A 22,416-nucleotide genomic window follows, 5' to 3' on the forward strand; every position below is an offset into this window, starting at 1 on the left:
AGAAAGTAGAACTGAAATGACATTCATTACAAGATGATGAGTTAAAACATTTCAAATGCACTGCAAACAATTTTTCTAGTCATGTATTTCATCATTGAGGATTATACTATGTATTTGCCCCCTTTTATTAAATACTTTTTACTTTTTTCTTCTCCTATAATGCCTGATGAGTTTGGAGAACACCTGACAAGAGATCAGAGACCATTCCTTCATACAGAATCTCTCCAGATCCTTCAGATTCCCAGCTTTAGTTCAGCCCACTCATTTTCTATAGGTTTCAGGTCAGGGACTGGGATGGCCATTACAGATGCTTGGTTTTGGAGGACAAAAATTGCAAAAACTTTATTCAAATGGCATGCTCCAATTTTTTTTGGCTGTTTTTAAGATGGTACTTTTTTTTAATGATTTGGTTATGCAAATTTACAGACTGCTAGAATGCTGAATTAGGGAAATTTCAAGTTTCAAGACATCTTTGAAAGATATTCAAGAGTTTTTTTAAAGATATTTAATAGAAAGTAAATGATATCCTTGAGGAATGATTTAAAAAATATATATTATTATTATTACCAGTAGAGAGACAATGGGGGTTGTGAGAACGGGTAATTACCCAAGCCGAATTCTGACAATACTGCCGTGCATTGTGTTTCTGACTTTATTTTATGTAATTATTTATTTTGTTATTATTCATTTTTTTTTTACATATATTTGTCCCTATGACAATTGGATTATTTAGCAAATTTTTCCTTGAAAAATTGCATTTTTACATAATTACATTTTGAGTAATGATATATTTACTCGCCAAGGTTGTTGTTTATTATTATTATTATTTATTTATTGCAAATGTAGCACTTGGGGAGTATTAAATGTTTAGCTCTACCTTCAGCAGATCTGTATATTCTGCTTTGATTTGTTGGTAGTCTATATCAGATTTCAGATTTCCCAACTCTAAACATCACAAAGAAATCAGTGGTATGTTACTTTACATTACAGTCAGATGGATCTTCCTGCATCTTGTCTAAGTGGGTGGTTTTTGGCTAGAATAAGCTGTAATGTGGACTAGACTTTATGCTAATAATCAAAAGTATGGCCACATGAGACTAGATTGGTTTCAATAGTTTGAATACAGAAAAAGAGGGAAAGAAAATCAAACGACTACTTATTTTTAGTGATTCCTTCCTGTGCAGACTCCAATATGCATTTTTCATTCACAATGCTGACCGGTTCTAAGCGTTGTTACATGGCAGCTAGTTTGTTATAATTTTTCCCAAACACCTTTTTTAGCAGAGTGAGTGGCGCAGACAAATATTGGCTCATGTTGTTCTCGACAGAAAAAATAACAATCTGCCCCTACGTTGCAACACTGTGACCCCAGCCAAAGCTGTCGTAAAGAGAGATGAACTCTTGTCTTCACAGTGTACTGCTCATAAACTCCACATACTGAAACCATCACGCTGTGATTTGTTTTCTGAAAGGCTTGCGGTAAAGATATGAGTTTCAGACAGAGATATTGCTCAGTTTGAGCTGATATTGGCAAAAAAGACATTGATGTGTTAAGGTGTGGGTTATGGGGAAAAGTCTTACAAAATCAAATGATTAGAAAAATCCCTCAACATAATAAGTTGGCTGCCAGATTTGGATGTGATTGTGCGATATCACATGTAGACAGTCAGACGTTTGGATAAACCAGACTAGTATGCCCATCACATCTTCATTTAAAATGGATTACAACATAAAATCTTATTTAATACTGATAAATCTTCTGATAATGAATGGAATTTAAAGATCACTGCCAAATATGCTAAACCATAACAAAGCCCATTCTTCATCAGAGATTATAATAGACAAAGTTTGAGTATAATCGGTTTACCCAAACATTTAGTGACTTTTGCAGATTCACTTAATAGTGAAAGGTCTGACCAGTAGTCATGGCAAGATTAAGATGCAATGTGCCAGTCATTTTAGCTCATGATTTGCAAGTGCGCTTGTCTTATAATGTAACACATACATGCACACTCATTCAGACGTCCCCTACCATCATGTCCCCTTGAGCAAATCACTCAACCCAGATTGCTCCAGGGGGACTGTCCCTTTAATAAAGGTGTGCTGTAAGTCACTTAGGATAGGAAAGCAATTACTACATGACTAATAACTATAACTAACATGCTAATATAAGCATGCTTTTAGAAAAAGTTCCAATTATGTTTTTTCAGCTTGATGCCATGTTGGTTGAGTCTCTTAGAAGCATCTTATTTCAGAACTAATACAACCTTCTGTCATGAAACTCTAGAAGGCACAGGCTGATAGGTCTTTAAGTCAATCTGCTGCAATCACATCATTCTCTATAGGGCACAGCTGAGCTGATTGGTTCCTGCAAGTATCAGCAGCAAATGAGCTTGCTGCTCAACCTTCAAATACTTGGTCAGCATTTGCTGTAGCAGTTGCAGCACGCTTTCAGAAACCCTCCACCTTCCCCAGCTCCACCTGTATCTGTACCTGGATCTGCTATGTGAATGGGCGTCGGAAGCAAAAAAAAAATGTGGGTGGGTCCTCTCGCAGAAAAATTAGATGCCATTTACATTAAGGACAAATATACCGCCTTGTTTACTAAATGTCGGCTTGGGCCAGACAAAATTACGGAAAACACAGGATACTTTACACCTGTAATAGTGTAGGGGTAAGATGCATGGCATCAAGTTTTGACGCAAATCAACCCAAGGTTCGAATCTGCCTTTTGCCAATCAGAAAGGTATTTATTTTTAATAAAAATGAAGAAAGTGTTAGAAAAGTGGAAATAAAGCTTCTAACGTGTTTAATAATAAGTGTTTATTGGTTAGGGGTAGGTAAACAGACATATACTGAATTAGAGATGATAAAAGTGGGTGGGTCCAATATCATTGATCGTAAAAAGTGGGTGGGTGTTGTCTCTATTCTGCCAAGACCAAACATATTAACATTGTCATATCTATTACTATGCCAAACAAAGTTGCCATGACAGAAATAATGTTTTGAATGAAGAAAATTAAGCTTATTCTTAGGACCTTTTTGCTTTGACAATTTCATCATAGACTCTCAGAAAAAAAGGTACAAAACCTGTCACTGGGACGGTACCCTAAAAAAGATTCTAATATGTACCATTTAGGCACTAAAATGTACAAATTTGGTACCAATATGTACCTTTGAGGTACTAATAGGCACTCTTTAGATACAAAGGTGTACCCTTTTGAAACGGTACTGCCCCAGTGACAGCTTTTGTTCCTTTTTTTTCCTGAGAGTGTATAAAGCACACACATGTGAAAAAACCTCTCATTACTGTAATACTGTAAAAATTATGTTCAGACACATTTTTCTTTTAAATCAGAATGATTTGAATTTAATTAATATACTGCAGTGTGAATACTACCATAAAGCATTTGTGCACAGTAATGATTTATTAAGGAATTATGTATGTAGGCCCTAATATAGGTCAATTCTCTCTTATTTTTTCTTTTGATTGTCAAGTAATATATGACCCAGATTCACTCACAAATAACATTTTATTCTCTATTTTTTAGAAAGCCAGCTGGTGTTTTATTTTCAGAGGTTTTAATATTTTGTATAGTACGTATACATAATATTTCTGTATATATTTTGATATATAATATCATCAAAATGTTAAATATATTAAAAAAAGTTATGTCTTTATATGGTACATTAATGATGGATATATCTACATTTTGAATGGAAGAACGTTAATTTATTTGAGTGTAGCGTATGTTCTTTTTGATCTCTCTTTCACTTTGAAGCTGTTGAATTGGTGTTTTTTTTTCTATAATGCATGAAAACTCTGAAGAGCATAGATACAGATAGATGACAGCTGTCTGCTTCTGAAGTGCAGTCAGATGTGATAGATCATCATATTCTTTGGATGTTGTTGAGGCTTTCCATTTATGTTCCTCCCCAGAAATACTTCTTTTATGTCTTAGTATAAACTTGCATGTCAAAGTAAAGCTCACAATTGAGTTGTGACTGCCATCAGAGATAACTCAACAAGTAGTTTCTATTATTGAAAACATGATTTTATGGCAAATCCATTAGGCTTTCAAAAACATATGTAACTACATCCATTTAGCAGTTGTGGGGTGTTATTTAAATGTGTATGTATTCAGGTACCATTTATGTAATCGCTAGATTGTCAAAATACAGTAAATTACTTCACAACTCATCATAAGCATGCCTAACTGCTGTATTTTCTTCTTGACCATTCCCAGTTAGAGCTGTCATAGCATTCATTGAGTATATTTTTTTCTGACACACAGAGTGGTTATCTATAAGTTAAGTACTTACAATTACAACATGAGCAAGTGTAGTTTCAAAATCTACTAGTATTCTGCAGTGCTCAAATAATGTGAATGGAGGATCTGTCGGTACTGACCAAAAACAAAGGCCCTTTCAGGCAAGTCAATTCACTTGGCAGCCATCTTGGTAATGAAGATGTATTGATGTTTTGACCAATGACACTTTGTTGTAGAAATTATTAACACTTCTTTTACTGGCCTAATATATTTATAGTTATGGACACACTCAAAAAAATTATTTGTTGGACTTGGATAGAAAAGAAGTGTCAAGTGGTTCCACGCAAGTGTGTTGAGTAGTTTCTACAATTAACCATTTAGATGAATGAACAAAAAAAATTCAAGCAAAGCTGACAAAATTCCTTTAAGTAAATATAACAATTCAGTTTTGTCTCTATTACACATGTAATAGTAGACAGACCTAATGCAGTCCCCTTGTAAAGCATGCTGGGAACTACAGATCCACTACTCAGTTTGTTCATTTAACTCAGCAATGTTAAGTCATTTTTTTGAGTGCATATACAGGTTGCCAAATCTTGTTTAGGAGAAACTTTTCATGACTTGAAGATATGGAAGCCCATTTTAAGAAAAAAACTAAACTATGAGATACTAAGTCATAATTATGACACAAAAGGCATTATGAGATTAAAAAGTAGAAGTTGAGTTGAGAGAGTGGCTTTCACATGAAGAGGATGAAAAGTTAGTACTGATTAGTGTCGGCTACTATTGTTGTGTTTTGTTTTGTTTTCTCTCTCTGTGGTCTTTATGTATTTATAATCTTTATGATAGTTGCCTTGTTACATCCCAGTAATGTTACTGAATTCAGTGGTTTCTGGCTTTCCGATATAAAAAGGGTGATTTTAAAAATGTAATCAGGAAAATCAAGAGGTTATGAACCTGTGCCCTCCACAGCATTAGTGTTTTATTCTTATTTAATACATCCAGATAAGAGACCTCAAGATTTCTCTCCGTTCTACAGAACAGATTGAAAAGACGCTCTGTCAACAGAAAGTGGGCCATGATGAGTATGAAATAGCTGTTCATTAACACATTCCAAACAAATATCTCTCCATTGTCAACAGCGATCATCTGGGCCCTACAAACCAGCGAGAAACCAACAGATGTTCTTGTCTGGCTGAGTGATCAGGAATTCATGCTTGAATTGGTCTGTGTTTAGTGAGTTTTAGCCCATTAGGTTGGAAATGGTTGCGTTTACATGTCCACTGTTGGGCATTAGCGTTGAGCTACACATCATGATTGTGTTGTCATTTATTAGAGCGCCGTTATGCAGAAACATGTGAAATATGTTGTTTTAAAACCGTTATTTTAGTTTTAAAGCTACACTATGTATTTTTTCGCTGCTAGGGGACACGAACCTCTTTAAAACAATAACAAAGGTGTAGATTGATGATGGAGTGAATGAGCGTGGAATCATGGAACTTGTCATCATACCGATGGATATAATAATGTTTATGGGGAAATAATGTTTATGAGTGAATCCTTTGTTTCCTCCTCTTCTTGAGATCTACAGACAGCAATTGAGATTGGTGAGCATAATGGTAAGGTAAAAGAGAGGGATTTCCGCTCAGTAACTTGAAGGACTGTAACCTTGTGCTTAGAGCTTAACGCTGAAGATTTAACCTCTTTATTCTAATGCAGATTAGGTCTTTGTGTTTATACCACTGTGTGCTCGAGTTCATCTGTACTCTAATCATAATTGTTTGGTGTGATAACCTGTTTCAGATTATTAACATGTTTTAATCAGTGAAAAAAGTTTGTAAAAATGCAACTCAGCCCTTAAAGGGATAGTTCACCCAAAAATGAAAATTCTTTCACTATTTACTCTCTCAAGTCGTTCCAAACCCTAATTTCTTTTCGTATTTTAATGAAATGTGAGATATTTCTGTCCCTCCATTGACAGCCTGTGCAATTACCACTTTGTCGCTCCAAAAAGTTTATAAAGAGATTTTAAGTCCAAATAATGAACAGTTTAGTCCAATTTTTCTGAAGAGACACACTCGCTTTATATGATGAACAGATTTAATTTAGGCTTTTATTTACATATAAACATTCATCAATGCACACATCAATGCATACTGTTTTCACTTTGAAAAAAGGAGGGCAGTGGCCTAATGGTTAGAGTGTGTGTTTGTTCACTACTCACTGCTCCTAATGTGTGTGGACTAACTAAGATTTAGAATGACATAAGGGTCATTTTTGTGTGAACTATCCCTTTAAACTTTCAATTTATAAATACTGTTTAAATCTCGTTTAGTTAACCTACTTTTATACCTCCTGTTGTTATTCAGTAAGTCATACTGTGTTGTGGCTACTAAAGGTGTGTTCACACTTGGCATGTTTGGTTTGATTGAAACGAACACTGGTTTCTCTGTTAGTGCAGTTCATTTGAATAATTATGAAGACCACAGACCGCTTAAAGGTGCAGTGTGTAAATTTTTGCAGCATCTAGCAGTTGTGAATTGCAATCGGCCACCGCTCACCCCTCACTTTTGAAGCACATACAGAAGCTACGGTGGCCGATACAGGACGAAAATGTGGTCGTCGGAGAGAGCAGAGTGACTAGCGCTCTGTAGAGCAGTTTGTCCGTTTAGGACTACTGTAGAAACATTGCGGCGCAAAATGGCGATTTCACTATAAGGGGACCCGCGTGTATATAGATAGAAAAGGCTCATTCTAAGGTACTAAAAACATAACGGTTCATTATGTAAGGTCTTTATACACCACTGAAAACATAGTTATGTATATTATATTGCATTTCTGTGAATACATAAATACTACAAACTGCACCTTTAAAGATGGGACTCGGTCTGCTTACAAACTCTGGTGCGGTTCGAATGAAATATGAATGCAACACGGACCAAAGACATGTAAACGAACCAAAAACAAGAAGATGAGACAGAATGCTCACACACACCTGTTTTTTCTCATCAGTCGTGAGTTTGCCCATCACAGTTTGTTTCAGGCATCAGAACCGAGTCTCCTCGCAGCAGATCTTCATTTGTGTGTGACAGAGGGATTCCTAACGCTGTTTTGACTCCTTTACACATTTCATAAGATCTTCACGAGTTCTCAGCTGGTCAAAATACCATAATATGAGGGCTACGCTCATACAATGAGCACACACAGCACACAGCATTGTTTTGGATATTCAGTAAGTTCCGTCTCAAAGTAGGCAATACGTCATAAAAGCCAACCAGTCAGGTTGTTAACGTATCCCTATGCCTTTAGGTTCGGTGATACAAAAGCCAATCTGAATGCTTTGCGGACCAGGACTAAATGTTTTTGGTTCGAACCAAGCAAACCGAACTACAAGCGTTGAACACACCCTAAGAGTTACTTTTGTAGACTTGCCAGCTTGGCATTACATCAAGCTCAACCTATGGTATGAGGTCAGGGCGGGGCTATCTGTTTGTTTGCCTGTTCTAAACCTTAGTTTTTTCTGTTCTGTTGGTGACACTAGTGGTACAAAGCAGCATACTTCACCTTTAATGTCAACGTGAAATAATCTCAATATTCAGTGCTAGGGTTGGGAACCGAGAACCGGTTCTTATGCAGAACCGAAACTGATTTTTGAAAAATACCAGAACCGCGCGAAATTCCTAAGTTTCGGTTCCGAAAACGGTTCTGGTGCAATGTGTGTGCGAAGCGCTGGAAGCGTATCCGAGTGACAGCCAGTGTTGCCAAGTCCGTGGTTTTCCCGCTTTCTCGTTTTCCACTGTTGCCGCAGTCTGTGTTTCATGTCCGCGGGTTGAAGCGATTGTGCAATTGTGCGGGTTTTGTTGTGAAAACCTGGCAACCCTGGCTCACCTCATCATGAATATTAATTACGTTGCCTGCCGCTTCCAGGAGTGCAACGCACGCAGTTCAGCCTGAAAGACCTCGCGCTACACATTTACGGTTTTGCGTCAGATATTTTCTCGTTGACCACCAGCATGGCGAAGAGAAAGTCACAAGTATGGATTCATTTCCAAAGAATGAATGATAATGAAGCAAAATGTAACACGTGAAAAGTTAATAACATGCAAAGGAGGCTGCACTAGCAATCTGACAAAACATTTGCTACAGCACAGAGTGCCACAGGGCTTATACCAGATTTATAGTGAAAGGCCTATATATATATTTTGTGCAATATATATATATATATATATATATATATATATATATATATATATATATATATATATATATATATATATATATATATATATATATATATATATATATATATATATATATATATATATATATATATATATATATATATATATATATATATATTTGTCAACCGTTGAGTCACCATGGTTTAGGTAAGCGTTTAGGCACAATTACCTTTGTAATGCTGAATTGCAATTTATTTTTTACTAGTTCACTGAATAACTGAATTAATGTTAAATTAATATACAACTAATTAATAAATATAACTAATAAATATCATTTATAACTTGGTTTTATTCAGAGACAGAGAGATAAAATGTAATAAGACAATTTCAGAGGTGTTCATTTGAAAAACAATGTGTTGCAAGAATGGCTTAATTAATACTGTAATATATGTACAGTACAGGACTTTTTTGACATTGCCAACCTGTAAATACATTTTAGAGCAAGTAATAAACACAAAATGGATTGTTTGAGTTGCGTATTGTGCCTTTTTCCTTTACCACTATTTGTTTAATAATTTTAATGGAACCGGAATCGGAACCGGAATCGTTAGGCGGAACCGGCACCGGAACCGGAACCAGAAAATTTCTCACGATTCCCAACCCTATTCAGTGCACATTATTCCAAATAAATATGTCTTTGTAATCTATCATTACAAACGCTTTTTTTCTTTTCAGTTGACATCAGCAAGCCCTCTTATGTTTCAGCCCTCTAACTACTTGTCAGGTAGAGACATTTTCACAACCCAGTAAATTCCTAAGGGATAAAATCAAGACATTTTTTCCTCCTTGAATATCCCTTTTCATTCGGAAATTACCACGGCAAGGTCTTTATTATCATTGTACCGGCACACGTTTCTCCATAGTTATTTTCTCCATTAGGTTGTTGCATTAAATATATAGAAGTATACATATATACTATTGGGTAAATACTGTGATAATGTCTTAAATTATCCTAAAATAGCTTTTGTCAACAAATATATGATATGTGATTAATCTGTATAATCAGCACATCATGTAAAAAAGTTGATTGACAGCCCTGCTTTAAATCTATTTCCTAATGGTTGTAAAGATCTTTAGTGCTGCATAAAAGCAGAACTGAAGATGTGTCTCTTTCTTAAGTGGGTATGTTTTTTTCCCTGTCTTTCCTGATCATTCTCTCTTCTGCTGGATGCTCATAACCTAGATTCTGCAGTTTATGTGTGTAAAGCCTTGAGCGGTTGTGCTACTGTTTTGAAGTAAGGAGGGCGGCAAAGGGGCCACCAAACTCTTACGCTTCTCTAGTCAAATTTTTATGTGGTGGTTCATGCGGTTTGAGAATATGAGATTAAATCCCTCTGCTTTTGGAAGTAAAAGATCCTACTTGCATGTATAAACCCCAAAAGCAAACCCTCAAGGAGCTGGACAAGCTCTTAAATCACTCTGACGGATCAGGAAGAGCCTCAAGCTCCTAATGTGTGTCCGAATCCTGGTCTCTTTACCTCAGTCAAACACGGCTTCCTCTGCTCATGCACAGAAATTTCTCATTTAGTAACTTTTATTGCAGATAGTTCTCTTTAAACACCTAACATCTTTATGGATCCTAACATCCATTTTTAAAGATTACATGAAAACGAATTTGTAACAGATTTGAATTATATAATGTGATGTTTTTCCGAATGCAACAGGATGTTCAACAAGAAAATAATGTTTGGGCAGGCTGCAGGACTATCCATTGGGAATTGATTGGATTGTGCAAGGTGTCTTTAAAGTCCCTTACACACTGAGCGTTGATCCCAGGAAAATTGTAAGAGAATTACATGAGTGCCTTCTGTGTGAATGCAAACACGTCCTGGGATGGGGACCTAGTAACATTGCTGGGATCAGTCCTGAAACGCACCTTGTGTGAACAAAAGGCAAGAGCAATGTTGTAGTGATGTTGCAAAGTTATCGTGCGACTCTTTAACCAGGGGTTTTAAATGCAGATCAACGTTCACATTGCACAAAGAAGAAAAGTTTTATGTTTGTCAAGGAACAAAGGAAGGATGAAAAAATGTCTGTAAACTGGAATAAAGCAGAGACCAGGGAGCTCCTCTCTATCCGCTTTGTATCTAAGATAATTTGCCAGCTTAGTGGAGCGGTAGCGTTTGAGATGCGTACATTACGGGTCACATCCTGATGTCACGTGTCTTTACAGGATCTTTATGGGATGTGTGCGTGAACGCACGCACAGATTCCGGAAAATCACTGGCACTATGGACACATTATCAGTGTGTTTTCCGGAATCTCTGTGTGAAAGGAGCTTATGTGACAGGAGGTTGAAGGGGAGGGGCTAGAAATTAGAGGGCTTGGTGACATGAGGGGGGAAGGTCATGTCAGAGGCGAAACAAGTTATATTTTGATAAATTGGAAAAAACATTTTTTTAGGTCCAGGAACATGTAGTCTATTAATAAAGTAAAATTCAGTTTTTTTCATCAAAATATAATAATTTTCTCAGTCTCTGAAATCGTTATTCTCTTCTAATGGTGTAACATAGGTCACATAGTCAAAGCAGAGTAATGTTAAGTAATAATATCAATCCAACTGACATATGATTCAGTCGATGAAGTTTACCGTGTGAAAAGGCCTGTAGTCAAAGCAGGGCTGTCTACAACAGTATTGCAACACTTCATCAACTAATGGATGCAAATAAGGACAGAACAAACTAATTTGGATTTATGGGATATAAATAGCGCCCATTCTCATAATGAGCAGCAGCACAATAAAACGCAACAGATTCATTATCATTATTATTATTATGAGTCTTTTTCAGAGGTAGATCCGTTAGGCTTTAACAATGCAGCCAGAGACTAATCAATATTTTGTTTCTGGCTTGTTGTCATTTTTCTCTCCTTTTGTCTTTTGTTCTGTTTCCTCCCGTTTCCATTGGCAACTGACAATTAGGCTTTAAGCTTTCCACACACTAGTACAGTAGCTTCCTGGGTTCTGTACTCCATTCTAGACCTGATGAAATCAAAAGTGTTTTTGATTGTGGGTTAATTTACTTGGGTCATTAAGAAACTGTCTAACAATGCCCTAGCAACCACCCAGACCTCCAAAGCAACATGGCTTAATAGTGCAAGCACCACTCACATTTTCTTCAGAACATGTAAAAACGTAGTAGCTAATTTGATTTTAAAGGTGCACTATGTGACTTTTCCGTCTGCTAGAGGTCGCCTATTCAAAACAAAGGCGTAGTTTGATGACGCCAAGTTTGAGCGCAGAATCTTGGGACATGTGGTCTTCACCTCACAGCCGGTGGAAAAGAGTCAGGATAGGACTCGTGCAGAAATCATGTTCATGGATGCGATTATTAAAGTTACTGTAGTATGAAGCAGAGCTGGAGCGATTGTTAATAAGATTGAACGCAACACACGCCTCACGAGCAGCGGGACTTTTATTATGCGTTTAATAATCGCATCCATGAACATGATTTCTGCCTGAGTCCTATCCCGATTCTTTTCCACGGGCTGTGAGGTGAAGACCACATGTCCCAAGATTCTGCGCTCAAACTTGGCGTCATCAAACTACGCGCTCACTCGACTCTTCACGACCAATCGCTTATTGTACCCCCAAGTTGTAAGTCGCTTTGGATAAAAGCGTCTGCTAAATGCATAAATGTAAATGTAAATGTAAATTATGACACAGTCGCCGGCGCCACTTCCGCTTTTCCGGTCATGATTATGAAGTAACACAGCTCTGTTTATCATATTAGACACATCTGAGTGTGCTGAAAATGATGTTATGACGCTACTCTGTGCGTTCGCTCGGTGGCTGCTATGACACTTGTTGCACACTGCAGTAAGATCAAAACATTTATGCTAAATAAAACAGAGCTGAGGTTAACGCAGATATGAAACAATTGACAGGGGACTCCCTGAAATGTCCTGGTTCCTTGGTTAAGATAGCAATTTTCTCACGATTTACAAATAGTTGGAAACATTTGGGATATTGTAAGTACTCAACTGAACAAAATATATAACACTTGTCTAGTGGTTTTTGGATATTTTGCTGAAAAACTGTTATAGTGCACCTTTATGACATTTTTAACTTTTTCTGATGTTCTGCTCTGTTTCAGATCACCGTGACAGAAACTGTGTTGTTCTTGATACAGTACACATCGAAAGATCTTGACAGTCGAGAGAAGATCATTGTGCATGGGGACTGCTGTTACCTCAACCCATTAGTGCGGAGGACTTTCCGTTTCCTTGGTATGTCACGGCTATTCCACTTCATTTTATGGATCGTTTTATGGAACGTTGTGCTTTCATCCCTGGCATTCAATTTACAGTTAAACCATGGGAATTACTTGGAAGTAGTTTGTCTCTCTCAACAGAGAGAGGTTGCACCAACCAACAGTAAGTGCACTAGTGTATTTTAGATTAGAACCAGTGAAGGAAGTTTTGTGAAGAACCCTTAAAGTGATTATTAAGAATTAGTGCTTCTCCAATGACGCTTTCTTTGATGACTTTGTCAGTATTTATTTTGTCCATTCAGTGGATAAGCTACAACAGGTAAACATGTCAGCAGTGTGGAAGCATTTCACCATGACTGAAAAGGATGCAAAAGTAGCAATATGTAAAATTTGTTTGGCTTAAATATTTGAGAGGCTGCTCGTTGCTGAACAGATCTGGTTTAATTTATCCCGAACTTCAACAAAGTTCATGAACAACGAGTTCAATTACACAAATTTAATTAGATTTTAAATACTCCCCGAGTCCCTGTGGTGAAAATCAAGTTTTTAGTGTTGTTTATGTCTGTGGTGTTCAGGGCTCAAAGTTTTCTCGCCGACGTGCAGCATTTGGCTACGGAAAAGAAATTGCATTTTAAAAAAACGTGTTGATATCACGTTCGAGTTCATGATTTCACCTATGGTTTGAGAGGAACACACAGAGTCAGCTGTATATTCAAGTGATCGCTATGATAAAGTGGCATAAATATACAGTAAGTTGTATCTACAGGAAAGAGTGGGAGAGTGATCCCACGTGGATTACACCTGTGGTGGAAGATGACTCGAAGACTCTTTATAAATATAACCAACTCTGAGAGCACAGTTGAATGGCTTGAATTGAAATCGAATATGGGACTATGACTCCTGTCCATCGTCATGTGAACACTGATTATGACAAATTGTAAACCGTCCATACTGCACTCTACTCGTCCCTGACAGCTGCTGAAAGAGGTTTGAATCAACGATTAATCAGTTTTGACTGTGCTTAGTTATGTTCTATGTACTTCACAACGTTACTATTGTTCTATCAAAGCGCGACACAAAGGTAAGCATTGTTGTAGTTATTTTTTTGTTGGCGGATTATCGTAAAGTATCAATGAATGACGCATTTTGGCAGTGGTGTGAATTAACGTGTGCTAATTACGTTGTTTTTCCCCCCGATCTCTTATATTGGTACTTTTTGCTCTTAAATTGGCTTATTCTTACTGTTGACATTGAAATTTATGTTTTTCTGAGGATTAAGTCAATTCATTTCGTGATTGCCGTTTTGACAGTTTTCACCTGGGCATTTTAGTCATATTTGCTAATTATCTTTAATGTATTTGCCCTGTTTTAATCCATTTTCCTGGGAATTTTGTTTTGTTTGTCATCAACATTTTTTTTTCCAACACACAAGATTCAGTGTTTCCCATTAATGACCCTGTGCCGCCACTGTTTAATAATGAACCGAAAATGTAAAACATAGACCAACATAAAAGGTTTCTAATGTTGTATTTTGTATTTATGCCTTACTAAAACAGCAAAAGATAGTGATTTAATTAAGGGGTCTGATCTGGCATTTTCTCAAAAAAAAAATTTTTGTCCACCCCCCGGAAAAAAAAGTTCAGGCGCAGGATTTTTTTGTTGTTGCTCTAACCCCTGAGGGCTTTAAAGAGACCTGATCCTTGATCAAGCCAGTTTTTTTTTTTTTGACCTTGGATGTATGCAAATCTATTGTAGGAGACCACCAAAACAAGATTGGGAACCTTTAAAATAGCATAATGGGACACTTTAATTTTGGTGTCAGTTTCTGTAATATTCCTTTCTGTGCATCACTACTGGAAACACAGACTGCACTTCTATAGGATCCACTGGTGTTTTTGCTGTCTGTGTAACCTCACGTGCCCTACAACATCATGATGGTAAATCCTCTCCAACCATGTCACATGTACTTAATGCAGTTTAACAAATTAAAGGGTTAGTTCACCCAAAAATGAAAATTCTGTCATTAATTACTCACCCTCATGTCGTTGGACACCCGTAAGTCCTCCGTTCATATTCGGAACACAAATGAAGATATTTTAGTTGAAAGCTGATGGCTGAGAAAGGCTTCAGATAGGCCTCCATTGGCATTCAGTACATTTACACTCCCAAGACCCATAAAAGGCACTTAAGCCGTCGTTACAAAGTCTATCTCACCACAGTGGCTCTACAATAATCTTACAATGTGACGACAATAGTTTTTGTGCGCAAAAATCAAAATAACACCTTTTTCCAACTTGTTCTCGACTTCCGTGTGTGCCTCCACAACGCATGCGCGAGAATAAAAGTGAAAGGAAAAGTGCTTAGCGACGGTTTTCCTTGTGGCGGTCGGAGTACTGCAGGTATTTGGACATCTAAGCAGCAATAATAATAATAATAAAACAGTGTTAGCATAATTACACAGAATTAAATCTTAATTATTTAGTATGCACACTTTGGTTCCACACTTGCAGCCAATCTATAATGCCTATAATGCAGAAATAGATTTCACATCTGAAAGATGCGTACGTTCGTTTTCTCTGAATCACACGTACGCACATTTGAGAAATGATCTTAGATCAAATGTAGGATGGTTTCTACCAGGAACCAGGTAACTTTTTAATTAAAAAAAATTGCTAAACCAAACCTGACCAGAATTTTATCTGATATTTCCGGTTGCCTTCACTCTTCATGTCGCTCTCGACAACTGTGAATCGGGCCTTAGGTGATTATTATGTCTGCCAGGAGTCCTCAACTTGAGCTAGAACTATCAATGTCAAGGAACCATCACATCCTTAAAAAATGAGCTCAACCCTTAATATAGACATGATTCTGGGAAAGCCCTTGGGTGAATATCCACCCATGAAAAATAATAGTCTGCAATAATCTTCATGTTTGATCTCAAAGCTCAGCTTACGATTGTAGTTCAAATAAATAAACTATTGCAAATATTAAATAAATAAATAGCTAATCATTTCCATCACAAGCCTAACCAAGTTACGTGCTTGCGCACAAAAACATAGTCCCCCTCTGAATGTCTGCGTAAAGTATTGAAATGTGTGTGGGGAGGGGGAATTTGCATATAGATAAAAGCTAGTTTAATATCGCAAATTATCTTTTTATTCAGCAATCTTGCAGAGTTTGCTTTAATGTCTGCTTAAATGGCTCTTTGTGATTTTGTGAACCTGGCGCAAACGGGAGGACGGCTGAGGAAGGGTGGGGGGGTTGGAGGAAGAAAATGAAGATATCACAGCGAAGGGTTTCCTATTCAATGTGCATCTCCCTGTAATTAAGAGATTATTTACACATGCACACTCCTGTCGTTCTCTCCCTGAGCATCTCATTAGTGCTCTGACCTCTCCACCTGCTTCCTCTCTGACCACGGGAAGGGAGGGGGGTGGCGGGAGATGGAGGACGATAGCGATATGGGGCGCGAGGAGGGGGAGACAAACCCGGCGGCTGCCGAGGCCTTCTCGAAGCATTAGCATGCGCGACGTCACCGCCCTTCTCAGCGTAGCGTGGCAGGTTGAAGATGGCCGAGACCCCGCTGTGCCCTAGAAACATCCTCTATATGTATAGACATTAGCCGATGGGCCGGTGCTTACGAAGAGGGCAGAGCGTGTCTGCTCCGAAAAGGGAGGACAAACGATAAGAGTGCCTGTGACTAAGTGGAGATCTAATTGCAAGCTTAAGGGGGGTGATTACAAGATTCTCACCTTTTGCAGTGGAAATACACACATTAACTCAGACACTTGATGACCTGGAGTCAGAAGCTTGAGATGACAATCAAAACTGTCTCAGAGGACAGAGATGAGCTTTACTTAGAGTCTACTGCACTGATGGAGGGCACACATCACAGTTCATTACGGTGTGACACAAGGACTTTGACTTACAAATGGACTCATTCATGAAACTGGCCTAATTACGGTATCACTTTATTTTACGGACATGTTACCTAACCTTAACCCATGCATGTAACCAGTACTTTATTGGGTAACTACACTGTAAGTAGGCCTACATAAAATAAAGTGTAACCCTAATTTCTATGCAAATAGTTTGTAAAAGCATTAAAGACAATAATTTACGCAATAATATTTGTTGGTGCACAATTTAAAAAGGATATAGGAAATGAGAAATTAGAAATATATTCTTGGAAATGAGAAAATAAATGAACCATTTTGAATATTCAGTCCCATTTTATATTAGGTGTCTTTAACTACTATGTAGCATACTAACATTTAAATTAATCATTTGATACAATGCACTTACATGTTTTTTAGGGGTGTAGCGGTACACGTATTCGTACCGAACCGTTTCGGTACAGGGCTTTCGGTACGGTGGTGCAGGCGTGTACCGAATGGTTACGAATGCAATCTTTAACAGTTAACAGTCGGCTTGTTTTAAGCGCGGAACACACTTCAACCCGAGTTCCCACATGAACATATTAAGTATTCTGTCCATTTTATCACGAAATTCAAACGAGAAATGCCGTTTTGACGCTCTTTAATGTGACGACTGATCACTGTAGACACGTCAGCTCAAGCGGCCGCGTGTGAAAGCGATCATCTGTGAACGCGATCATCTCTTCCTAAAGAATAAACATTAATTCATATCTAAAGGTATGTTGAGGATACATTAACACTGAAACGTATCATATGTGGTGTAATCACTCAATCAGTGTTTCAACCACGGAAAGACGTCAATATTAAAACAGCTTTTAAACAATAGCATCACATTTACATCACATTTCGCGTTATATAGGCCTATGCACTATTTTTGAATGTATTATTCATTATATTCTACTTAACCTGTTAGTGACGTCTTGATTATTTAATGTATGTTTAAATAAACCTGTCTTGAAAATGACATTCAAATGATTAGCCTATATTTCAACAACGAACTGGAGAAAAAAACATAATTTTATAAATTAGATTTAGAAATGAATGCAAAAACTGCCTAATGTGAAGCTTATGAGTGTTGATTATTATACCTAAAAATAAATAGCAACTGAATTTAGGCTAATAGTTTTGACTCTGTTGTTAACCTTTAATATTAATGTGAAAGTAAGGGCTCCCTATAGTTTACAGCAATATCTTCAGTAAACTTTTAATTTAATTCATTTAAGGACAGACACTTTTTTATTCAGTAAACCACTGTTTAATAAAAATAAATAAAAAGCAATTTTGTAAAACTGCTGTACCGAACCCGTACCAAACCGTGACTTCAAAACTGAGGTACGTACCGAACCGTCAGTTTTGTGTACCGTTACACCCCTAATGTTTTTACATTGTACTTATATTAACTGCATGTAATTACATCTTTCATTAATTTCTGTAATTATAGCTTACATTGTTGACCCTTCCCTTTTAACCTACCCATTCCACTAAACCTAACCTGCATCCCTCCTCGGCTCAGTAGCAGAAAAAGTATAATAGTACTTACTAGTGGTACTTACTAGTAGTTAAAGACAGCTAATATAAAGCGTGACCGAATATTCTTTGTTGCATTGAATACGTCAGTTTCATTTGTTGAATTGAATGCATCAATTTACATAAGCATGTTTGTTGGTGCACAGATGAATATTGCACTATATGAATATTTTTTGTTGCACTGAACACGTAAGCAATAATTGACTCCGGGCCGTTGAGTTATTAGAAATATAATGCGGTCATGATGCGAAATGGTTGTACTGTGCATTATTTTTCAGTCAATTATTCCGCTTATACTGCGGTTACCACACCACACTGTTCAGATGATGTATTTCAAGACATTTGTCAGGTTTTGTGTGCAGGACGGTCTTGTGCAAACTTTGTCGTGCAAACGCTCTTGTGTGCAGGACAAATTTTTTACTTATCTAAACCCAAGCCTCTGTTTCTAATTCCAAAACGTCCTTTTAAAGCTAGTAACGGAGGCTTCAGCCATTGATAGAAGACTAATGCAGTTATAAATGTTGAAGGGGCAGGTCAGATACCTGTGTCTCTTCTTTTAAACACCTATCCTTCTCAATGTTCATATATTTAGTCCTTAAAGAATAAAAGAATATCTAGTATGTATGTCTCTCTCTGGTAAAGGAGAGCGATGGCTGTATCTTTGTTTAGGTATTGGGTGTTCTTTTGATAAATGTCAGGATCCGCTGACACTAACTAGAGTGCGATATACCCTAGTGCTTTTGTGTGTGCGTTGCATGATCGGTGCAGGCCCAATATTGAAGATGGACGTTTTCTGCACACGACACCAGACCTGAAGACGCCTTTCTATGAACTCCTGGGTCATTGTGATCTAAATCTAGTCATGGGGCGACAACTAGTCTACCCATTTTAGTGATATGCTCTACTATCCTTGTGTGGAAATTTACCATGACTGTGCATTTTCTCTGCCAATCAGAATCATTCCACATGGCAGTTATGATGTGGTTAGACCTTGAAAACAGTATAACTGTTCAGAAATTGTATGTACGTTAGGCGGAGGCTAGGAGACTGTTAGAGGGAGTGCGGCCTACAAACTCCTCTTGAGCGGGCTTCTGCTGATGAAACTGCAAACTATTCTCCAGTAAATTTTTCTTGAATTAATCTAACTCCTGACTCTTGGTCTTCATTTTTCACTACTGGTCCTGGGTCCTAAGCTGTTACCCCAACAATGTTATGAGAGAGAGAAAGAGAGAGAGAGAGAAAGAGACAGAATGTGAACTACCTCAGTATGTCTTTTTCAAAAGTGTTCGGCAGCAGCGTCTACTAATACGAGAGCGCTGTTATTATAAAAGTGACAACACTTTTTTTGTGCGAGTGTGTGTGCGTTTGAGTGGGAGAGAAAGCGAGAAAGAGAGTATGTGTTAAGGGTATGGGTATGGGTTTTTTGGGGTTTGCGCGGGGATGGTGGTGGTATAGTTTCATAACTATTTCAAACGTATTTCATGGTTTCATTCTCCGGCCACCAGGTGCTGTTGCCGTGGAAATGGGGTCCGGAACGCATTGGGGGTTGAGAATGGTGTTGTTTACATGGCGCCAAATTAAATAACTAATCAGTTTTTACAACAGAAATTAATCAATCAAAAACTTACTTTAGCTTTTCATCTAAAAAAATGAAATTAATTTCCTATTATCACTGTAAAGCAATCTGTTGTGAAAAGCACTATATAAATGAAGGTGACTTGACTTTCCGTACATAATAAAACATAATTTTATGGCAAAAAAAAACATGGAAATCATTTGTTGTTTGTATCATATTGTTTACTATATTCATTTGCTTGGTCAGTGTCGTTGTGGGTTTTGGTTCTTTTGCTGTTGTAGTCTGTAAGGACCTTTGAAATGACTGAAATCATTGGGCGAAGTGATATGGAACTGTAATGCGGTCCTAAAGACCTGCCTGGAACTACTTTTGTTTCCCTGAAAATATTTGCACACCTTAGAACGTTCGTCAGCCAATCAGATTCAAGCATTCAACAGCCCCGTAGTATGTCAATTTAAATTTTGTTGAATTGAATGCGCCAATGTAAGAATATTTGTTGTGCACTGAATGCAACAATTTGTATATGAATGTTTTTTGTTGCATTGAATACGACAATTTTATTCTTATTGCATTAAATGCACCAGTTTACATGTTTGTTAGTGCATTGAATGCAACAAATTATATATGAATATTTTGTGTTGCATTGTATACGTCAATTAAATGAACTCTTTCGTAAATTATTTTATATTATTATTTTTTTTTTTAAGTTGCCAGTCAGTGCCAAAATGTTTTATAATTTTCACAATAATTTTAAGGCCCCCAGAATGTTTTGTTGTATGAATATTTGAACATAAAATATATCAAAAGAAAGAACAGACACTCTGCTTTTAGACAAAACAAACAAAAAACATGTTATAGCTTCATGCATTCACTCATGGATAAGTTTAATTTAAAAAAGCAACATTTTGAACAAAAAGCTGAGAAAATTACATTTTTGTGAAAGACTGCGTCTGGATCGGAACGATGATCAAAACATAACTTGAGTCCATCAACACCCCCAAAGCTTGAACAGTCCTATAGGGGAGAGCGGGGCACATCTAACACTTTTTGACTGTCTCAGTTTGTGTAAATCCACTTGGGGTTCAGAGTATTTATTTTTTCCCACATTAATTTCACACATGTCTAGTACATTTATGTGGTTTTGTTTCATTAATACAGTGTATACTTTTTTCTTGATTTGCCCTGAAAGAATGTAAGTGAAATGTGACAACATGCCACCATAGGTGGGGTACATTGTAACATGACCAAATGACAGCTTAAAATGTTACCCCATATAAAATTAAAAAAATATCCATGACAAACTAAAATATTTTGTCAATAAAATACAATTATTAAAGGAAATGTATGTAAGATTGTGGCCAAAACTGGTACTGCAATCACTTTCAAATGACTGTAGAGCGGTGTATCCCCTCTCCCCCTCCCCCTGACTCGAGGTTGCCAGATAGGCTGCAAGATGCAGCAGGAACGTAGGCTGCTACACGGAGCTTTCAATGGCAAGTGACGAGTCGTACACAGTACGTTTTTTTTCTTTCTGTTAATTATGTTTATGCTTCAAGAGTGATGTTTTGTGAAGTAATTATGAATCGCAAAAATGTACTAATGGCGATTAGCCAAATATAATCGTAAATATGAACGCTCGTATGTGACAGTACATTCCCACATGAAAAAATACTATAGTAAAATTACAGCAAAGCTAAATAACATTAGCAATGGTCATACAGGTCAACTTGCAGCATGTTTTGTCCACTATATATGCGAAGAACGAATGAGGAATCATTTTTACTGAGGTAACGTTAGGCTACTGTCTTAAATACGTTTACACAGTGCTAATAGGTGTGCTAATGTTGTTTTCCTCAGCGTCTCAGCATAATGACAGAGAAACGGGCTCTGATAATGCATTACTAATGTTAGCAATGACGACTCGCCGTTTTTATTTACCAAACAATTCCTTAACGTTACCTTTTCAATTCAATGACCCACCTCCTCCATCTGCGCTAACCTAACGTTACTTTGCACGAACATGCATATCTTTGTTCGACTGTCATGAATATTTGAAATGTCCATTTACATTAAGTACAAGTTAGCCAAACATAGATGAACCTTACCTGTCCAGGAGAAAATTAGCAACGTTGGCATCAGTCTTCAAATTATTCTCCGTTTTCAGCCGTCTCTATCTTTCAAAGGCATCTAAAATCCTTGTTTTATTTCGGACACTGTCACAACGTTTTTCTGATTCATAACGAGGTCGTTTAGGTTTCGTAAAGTTAGACATTGTTTATCCAAAAAGTTTGTAGCTGCAGCTGTGGTAACTAGAGCAGAGCGGGCAACCCGAATGCAGAACACTACTGACTTCGTGATTGGTAGACAGGTGGAGGGTGGCGCTTCAGGCCAAAACCCAACATGTCAACATCAACATCAGTTGAGGGCTGCAACTTCACTTTTAAAATGACAATATCTTGGCCGTACAACCGTTGTCAGTGATATAAATATTTGAAATTAACATGATTTCTTAATGTCTAGTGACATATCAGGGCCATTTTATGATTAATTGAAATACATTTCTTACATACAGTTCCTTTAAGTCTTTATGCACTTCCTGACCATTTAGCATAAGAAGCTCAGAGCACAATATCGTTTGGCTGATTGGCATTT

At 37.3% G+C, this 22,416-nt stretch overlaps 1 protein-coding gene across 3 annotated transcripts in view; it reads left to right on the top strand.

Annotated features, from left to right (window-relative positions):
* plppr5b (phospholipid phosphatase related 5b) overlaps positions 1–22,416 on the top strand; it is an 88,657-nt gene that overhangs the window by 4,005 nt on the left and 62,236 nt on the right. For all 3 annotated transcript variants that reach the window (XM_079805613.1, XM_079805611.1, XM_079805612.1), the window contains exon 2: positions 12,607–12,739. In XM_079805613.1, coding sequence (XP_079661739.1) covers positions 12,607–12,739 — 133 coding nt within the window. The remainder of the gene's footprint in view (positions 1–12,606; positions 12,740–22,416) is intronic.

The sequence above is a fragment of the Gobio gobio genome, assembly GCF_949357685.1.
Source record: "Gobio gobio genome assembly, chromosome: 23".
NCBI lineage: Eukaryota > Metazoa > Chordata > Actinopteri > Cypriniformes > Gobionidae > Gobio > Gobio gobio.